At 42.0% G+C, this 7,775-nt stretch overlaps 1 protein-coding gene across 2 annotated transcripts in view; it reads right to left on the reverse strand.

The window, feature by feature from the left end:
• The window catches only part of NHLRC2 (NHL repeat containing 2), a 59,041-nt gene extending 51,428 nt beyond the window's left edge, over positions 1-7,613 (reverse strand). Inside the window, exons 1-2 of one of the 2 annotated variants that reach the window (XM_008166334.4) lie at positions 7,365-7,613; positions 1,390-1,542 (exon numbers count right to left, since the gene is read on the reverse strand). In XM_008166334.4, the coding sequence (XP_008164556.2) occupies positions 1,390-1,542; positions 7,365-7,530 (319 nt within the window). In that variant the 5' untranslated portion in view covers positions 7,531-7,613. The remainder of the gene's footprint in view (positions 1-1,389; positions 1,543-7,364) is intronic. The other variant, XM_042855280.2, reaches the window with a different exon arrangement.
• Positions 7,614-7,775: the final 162 nt, after the last annotated feature.

The raw sequence follows: 7,775 nt of genomic DNA on the forward strand, positions 1-7,775 counted from the left end.
TCACAGAAATACCAGTGCCACCTTACACAGCACTTTTTGCTTAAACCTTTCCTGCCACTCCGGAACAGCCCATTTTCTGTGTATCAATCTCTTCCCCTGTTCCACCTAAAGTTTGCTTCTCTCACAAATTGCAGTTACAGTATTTCCTCATTGGCAACTTCTCCACAACTTCTTGCATCTCAACCATTGTACCAAGTATTGTATTTCTCCAAAATAAGCTATAAACTCTTCAGGGCAGGGAACTTTGCTTTTTAAGTCTTTTTAAAAGTGCTGTGTTTATTTATTACAGTATATAAACAACAGTACTCTATGCAAAACTAGCTATGTTTTAGTACTCTAACTGAAGTGAACAATGCAATAAAGTTAAATATCAACAAGATAACTAATAACAGAGGTGCATGGGAGGGTTAAACATAATAAATTATCATAGTTTGTAACAAAGAGTTGAAGAACAAAATTAGTTTCAATCCTTCTCATCTCATCAGAAGAAAATACCTTTCCAATACGTCATAAAGTGTCCACCACAGGTTAGAAGCACTTAGGACCTTGCCTAAGAATGCAATTCTCTTCTGACTCATCCTGATGTCAGGAGATCAGAATTTTGCATAAAGATGGAGGGCAATTACTACCCATCTATGTAGCTTGAAAGCTTGTCTCTCCCACCAAACAGAAGTTGGCCCAATAAAAGATAAGATATTACCTGTCTACCCTAGTCAAGAAAGATAGGCAGACTTTATCGCCAACCAGAATTTAAGGTGGAAGAGTTGAAATGCGTCTCTGGATCAAAGAGGAGTAGGAGTGGAGATGAGGCGGTCCTGCAGGAAAAACCATAGGAACAGCCAAACTTGGGGAAAACTTTAGCTCAGGTTTCTGTTTTGTTGTTATTGCAGTTACTAATAAAACCAAACCCCAGGAAAGGTGTAAGTGTAGATCATACACAACATACGTATACTCTGATCAGAGCAGGTAGGGAACCTCACCTACTTAAAATCAGATTTATTTTTTTTAACCTATCAAGCCTTGAAAGCAAATTCAGCAGATCACATATGTCTAGAAATTCAGGGCCCAATTCTTGCACCCTTACTCAGATTGAGAAGTACCTTATTCTACAAACAGCCCTATTTATGAGAGTAGCAGACTTGGACTTTTATGTATTAATATTGCTTTTCTAAATATACAGATGCAACAACTGCCAAATTTAACCCCTTTTAGAAGTGTTGTGGGATTACATACAGTCCTCCTTTTTTTAGGCTACCATAGATTAGAAGGTACTTTTAGACATCACTGAAGTCTTGCCAAGTGTTTAGTAACCAGCAACGAAGTGACTCAGCTACTCCATCTGTGACACTGCCAGGAAATTTTATTCCAAGCAAACTAAAGCGCTGATACCTTTATCACAGTATTTGTGCTCTAACGCATGGAGGTCAGGCAGCAGGTGTATGCAGTTGATGCAGCAGTAAGTGAAGAAATCCAAAACCACCACTTTTCCACAAAGGTCTTGGTACAGAGAAATGGGACCTTCAGTGTTCAGCCACTCTAAATCTGGAATTTAGAAAACAGAGGTACTCAATTAATTAAAGAATGAAAGAACAGATGACAGCGTTCAACATTCTTGGTACACTTCACTAAAATTTAAAACATAACTTTCTATGCAAACAGGAAGGCAAGCCAAAAATCTTACAGATGGTAAACGTGTTTTCATGACCTGTAATTCTTTATAATTAATTATTTAAAAGGAACATGAGAACAGTGTACAGTTAGAAATCTAACTTAGGTTAATGCTAATTCACAGATAAACCTTAGAAACATTTGTTCTGTTCAGAAAATATGATCTGCAAAACTCAACCTCATGAGAAAGTCATATAGATAACATATCTGTATTTACATCAATGCAACGAACAGATATTTATAAATAATTGATGTTAGTAAATTAAGTACCTTGCTGAACTTTGTTTTTAATGTCTTATAAAGATGTAAAATCTCGTACTGAAAGAATATTTCAATAACCTGTGCTATGTTTCTGTTTTTGTTCCCTTTTAAATTTACTGTAACAAAATTAAATGACAGCTAGAAATACCTGTTTGCATACTCATTTCCAATAATAAAAGAACTACTATTCCAATAAGAAGTGACTTCCCAAGGTCAGATGGGAAGTCAGTAATAAAGCTAGGAATAAAAATCCTATCTCACAATCATATACTCTAAACAGTAGAAAAAACTTCTTCTGAAAATACTAAACATCAATATATGGGTGGGATTTTCAAAAGAGCTTAAGTGATTTAGGAAAATAAATTCTATTATATTTTTGAATGAGACTTGTGTTCCCAAGCCACTTAGGCACTTCTGAAAATTCAATTTTATGACTGTTTCAACAGACTAGACTCTCCTCAGCCCATAGGCCCGAGGACAATCTTGCTATTGAAGTCAATAGGAGTTACGTCTTTTACTTCACTAAGAGAAGGACTGGGGCTTAGCTACATATTTACAGCACTGGTAACATTAATGGCACTTTTTCACATAAGTTAAGAATAGTCTATTTACACTACTAGACCATCAATTATTAAAAAACCCGCAACTAATAAGATTTATACTTTATGGCATTTCTCCCTCTCTCACTGGAGTTAAAGTATCTTTCATGAACTGGATACAAATATGCAGGAAATAGAAAACATTTGCTATTTATTTGTGCTGCTTTTCAGGCCTTGACAAAAAGCACAGGGGAGCAGGATTTACTTATGAGCAACCAGCCCAAGGTGAGCTTGCACATAAGTGGCAGAACTGAGAATGGAATCCAAGAATCCTAAATCTAGCTAGCAGCTCATATTGCCTCATTAGTCACAAATCAAATGCACTCCCAGGATGGATAATTTCATTTTAACTTATCCAATGCTGCTTTTTCAATTTTATACATTTAGGCCTCAACCCTGCAAACTGCTCCATATGGTAAGGTTGCCAGGCTGGTCGAAAGGGGACCCTGGTGGCTCAGGGCCATTAAAAGTCCTGTCGACGGCGCAGCGGAGATAAGGCAGGCTCCCTGCCCAGCTCTGAGTGGCTCCCTGGAAGCAGCTGGCATGTCCCTCCGGGCCCTAGGCGCAAGTATGATCAGAGAAGTGCTGTCCCCGCCCCCAGCACCAGCTCTGCAGCTCCCATTGGGCAGAAACCGCGGTCAATGGGAGCTGCAGGGGCAGGCAGCGCGCCTCCGCCTAGGGGCTGAACATGCCAGCTGCTTCCAGGAGCGGCACGGAGCCAGGGCAGGCAGGGAGCCTGCCTTAGCCCTGCTGCGTCACCAACCGGAAGCCACCTAAGGTAAGTGCTGCCCAGCCGGAGTCCACACCCTGAACCCTCTCCTGCACCCCAACCCCATACCCCAGATTGGAACCCCCTCCTTGAGCCCGCACCCCAAACACCCCCCCGCACCCCAACCCCATGCCTCAACCCTAAACCCCCTCCCGCACCCAAACTCCCTCCTAGATCCCACACCCACACCCCAACCATCTGCCCCAGGTCAGAACCCCCCTTGAGCCCTCCCCCCCCCCACCACACACATACCCCAACCCGCCGCCCCAGCCCTGAGCTCCGTCCCACAGCCAAACTCCCTCCCAGACCCCAGACCCCAACCCCCTGCCCCAGATCAAAACCCTCTCCCACACCCAAACTCCCTCCCAGAGCCTGTATCCCATCCCGCACCCTAACCTCCAGCCCAGAAACCCCTCCTACACCCTGAACCCCTCATTTCTGGCCCTACCCCAGAGCCTGCACCCCCAGCTGGAGCCCTCACCCTCTCCCGCAATCCAATCCCATGCCCCAGCACAGTGAAAGTAAGTGAGGGTGGGAAAGAGTGAGCGATGGAGGGAGGGGGGTTAGAGTGAGTGGGGTGCGGGGCAAGGGTGTTCGGTTTTGTGCAATTCAAAAGTTGGCAACCCTACTATACGGGTGGACCCCTCTAACCACAGAAAACCCCACTGAGTCAGTATGGCTCCGTGTAGGTGAACCCTCTTGCAGTATTTAAGCTCTGATGCATAAAAGGCAGCATGGAAAAAGGTACAGAGGCATACCTGTGAGAACCTGACACTCCAGCATGTGAGGCTGGTATCTCTGACTCGGTACGTGGGGTGTAAGCAATATAAAAAAAGATCAAAGAGGACAAGTAGGAAGAGGAAGAGTTGTGAACGGTCTTTAAATTGAGAACAAGAACTTGATGCAATGTAACAGGGGAAGCTCAGGAAGGATTCAATGAGGTGGTCACAGTGATCAACAAGGACAAAATATGGGTATGGTATCAGATATACTGGAGACGAAAACAGACAGGTCTTTTAATAAATAATGAAACTGCTAATAAACTTCTTAATTCTTATTTTCTTTTAAAGTAGCCCAGTTCCCAATCTAAGATCTGGGAAAGGCTGGGGATAATCTGTCAAACTGTCTCAACACATACAACAGAGGAAAAACGTGGAAACAGGAGGGGGGGGGGGGGAAACCAACCTAAAATTGGAGCTTAAATTACAGGACAAAAGTCTCCTCTCAAAGCTGAACAAAAGATGGTTTGACATTTGCTCTCAGTACATGAGAGTTCCCATTGACAATAGTGGTATCTTGAATATCTGCCATGGAGATCAAAGTAAAGAACGTTGCTTTAGTTTGGTATTAGATGGATAGGCATGAAGGGGTTTTCATTTAAATACTGTAAATAGAATATCAGGGCATGAACATGTCATCAGCCTTTAGGATTTGGGAAAAATCCTGAAGCAGTCCTTAAATCTATTATAGAAAATTAGGAAAGGGATAGAAAATAAGACAGTAAATATCATATAAATCCATGATATGCCCACACCTTGAATACCGGGTCCAATTCTGGTTGTTCCATCTCAAAAAATATATTAGAATTGGAAAAGGTACAGAGAAGGGTTAAAAAAAAATTCGGGGCATGGATCAGCTTCCACGTGAAGAAAGATTAAAAAGATTAGGACTGTTCAGCTTGGAAAAGAGATGACTAAGATGGGATAGGACAAAAGCCTATAAAATCATGAATGGTGTGGAGAAAGTAAGTGTTATTTATCCCTTCATGTAACACAAAATTTCATTGGGTGAACCCTGGTTCAATAGGGAGCAGGTTTAAAATAAACAAAAGGAAGTACTTCATACAAATCCCAGTCAATCAGTCACTCTCTTTGCCAGGAGATATTGTGAATGCCAAAAGTATAATTGGGTAAATTCATGGGGGTAGGTCAATCAATGGCTATTAGCCAAGATGGCTAAGCCTCTGACCGCCAGATGCTGGGACTGGATGGCAGGGGATGGATCACTCGATAATTGTCCTGTTCTGTTCATTCCCCCTGAAACATCTGGCTGGCAGAAGACAGGATACTGGGCTAGATGGACCCTTGGTCTGACCCAGTAATGCCATTCTTATGTTTTCTATTCAAAATAATAAAAGTCACAGAAGTTCCAACAGTTTCCTGGTTAGCGAACAATACTATTATCTCGCTTTTAATATTATCTTAAGTCAGCCAAAGGATATTTAGGGACCAGCATAGGCAGTTTTGCAAAAGCATCTGAAAAATTACTAGCCCACGTATAAGATCTACTTGCTGATCCTTCCCATAATGATGAAAACTCTAATGCAGTGGTTCAGGAGCCAAATTAGCAATCAATGTTACTCAAAAGAGCCACAGTACTGTGAATTCATTGTTTCATTTACTATATAGTAATATTTAAACAGTATAATAGGGAAAATATTTAGTTTTTATATATTATTCTCACAGCAAAATGACTGGCCAAGTATTATTATTTTATCAGCTACAATTGGTTAATAAACATAGTAAAAGCATCCTGACTGGTTAATAACTCAGACTGGTTAATAATTAAATCACACGGTGTTTTAACATTATGTGCTGCAAAGAGCCACTGGAGACACATTAAATAGTCACTTGTGGTTCGCAAGCCTCAGTCTGATTATCAGTGCTCTAATGATATTTTACCCAGTTATTAGTACTTGTTACAAACAAATGAACAAGTAAAGATTTGAAGAGATGTTTTAAGATCTGCTGTCTTGCAAACAACCAAGGCTACAATTTTTAATATGTTTCACCACAGTTTGAAAACTTGGAGCTGCTTCCTTTTTGACTGGGATGGCAACTAACACAAAATGGGGCATTTAGGGAGAAGATCAGAGGGGATCCTGGAGAAAAACAATATAACAGATAAGTGTCTTTCTTGCTACAGTATTTAACACTTACTATTTTATTGATACTGAAGATTTAAACTTCAAAGACATGAATCTCACTAAAAACATTTTAATTCCACTGGTTTTTTTACACTTTGTCTCTAAAGATACACAAGTGTCAAAAAAAGGTAAACATTTATTTGAATTAATAAAGAAGTTAGGACAAGTGATTAGAACAAGGGATTTTACACCCAGCCTCCTGGGTTCTGTTCCCACTTAAATGTGAGGATAATTATACTACCTACCCTACTATTTCTTGACTGCTATTAAGTCAAGGACACCGTAAACACACAAGGAGGTGTAGACACATAATGCACCAGATAACAGTACTACTAACCAACCCCCAGCATGAAAAATAATGGGGAAGACCCCTCCCCTCCAAAATCACGAGTGGCTAAAAATAATTTTTAATGGTGTTCTGTTTATTTACCTTTTGACTGGAGCCTTTGATTCACATTTCTTGCAACCATGAGGGTGAAAATTTTCATACTTTTTTAACAAAAATCTAAGATTCTCAATTAATAACCTGATTCCAGCAGCTAAGGCTTAAAGAAAAACACCAAACATTGAAATACTGACAATAAAATTGCGAGAGATGGCAACACTGAAGGCTGGTGCATTTTTATCTCAAGGCAGTGCCATGGTGTTTGCTTAACTTTTTATTCTTGGAGACTTGTCTTTATTCTACAGCTAGGAAAGCGGAGGCCACAACATTAAGCAAAACTGCTCATGATCAGGAAAAAAGACAGATAACTAGACGGAGAGAGAAGAGGGATGAATACTCAGAGTTTCCTGTCATCCAGTCCTGTGCCACTCACGCTCCCATACCACCCGCCTCCTGGAGAATACAGAAAGGAGTGGGGTTAGAACTCAGGGCTTCTTATCACCCAGAGACTGAATCATGGCAACTGATCTTCTTACACCAGCCCAACTCTCTGGGTGCGATTCCTAGGGCCGTGGAGGCAAGTGCCAGAGGCAATTTGGGGGGAAGGGGAAGGGAGGTGACAACACCCCAGAGCTGCATGGCGACGTCGCGCTATAGTAGGGTGCCACCCCACCGCCTCGCAGTCCGATGGCAGCGGCTTCACCGTGGCACCAGCCCCCGGCCCGGGGAAGGGCCCAGCCCTCGCCTCTCACCCACCTCCTCCAAAGTCGGGGACCTTGAGGTCCTGCTCCCAGCTGTCCACCTTCCTCAGGTACTGGTAGACCAGGTTGTCCTTCTCCTGAGGGGTGAGGGCGTCCAGCAGGGCATACTCCAGCTGGGTCTGGGCAGGCAGGAGCCCAGGGAGGCCGCCACCCGCCGCCATGTTGTCTCCCTGCCTGGCCGGCTCTCGAGGAATAGACACTGTTTACTAACCTGCCTTTTTCTCTCAGCATATTCGACACCCACACCTTCCATTACTTCGAACGATCGGAACAACAAACGGGGGATTTTTCTTTAAAAAAAAACATTAATTTAAAATAATTAAAAGTTCATATATTTTTAAAGCAAAACAAACGTTTAATTTTTGAAAAGATTAAAAACACCCTTCATATTCCCAATAGCATATTC

The sequence above is a fragment of the Chrysemys picta genome, chromosome 7 (genome assembly GCF_011386835.1).
Source record: "Chrysemys picta bellii isolate R12L10 chromosome 7, ASM1138683v2, whole genome shotgun sequence".
Taxonomy (NCBI): Eukaryota; Metazoa; Chordata; order Testudines; family Emydidae; genus Chrysemys; species Chrysemys picta.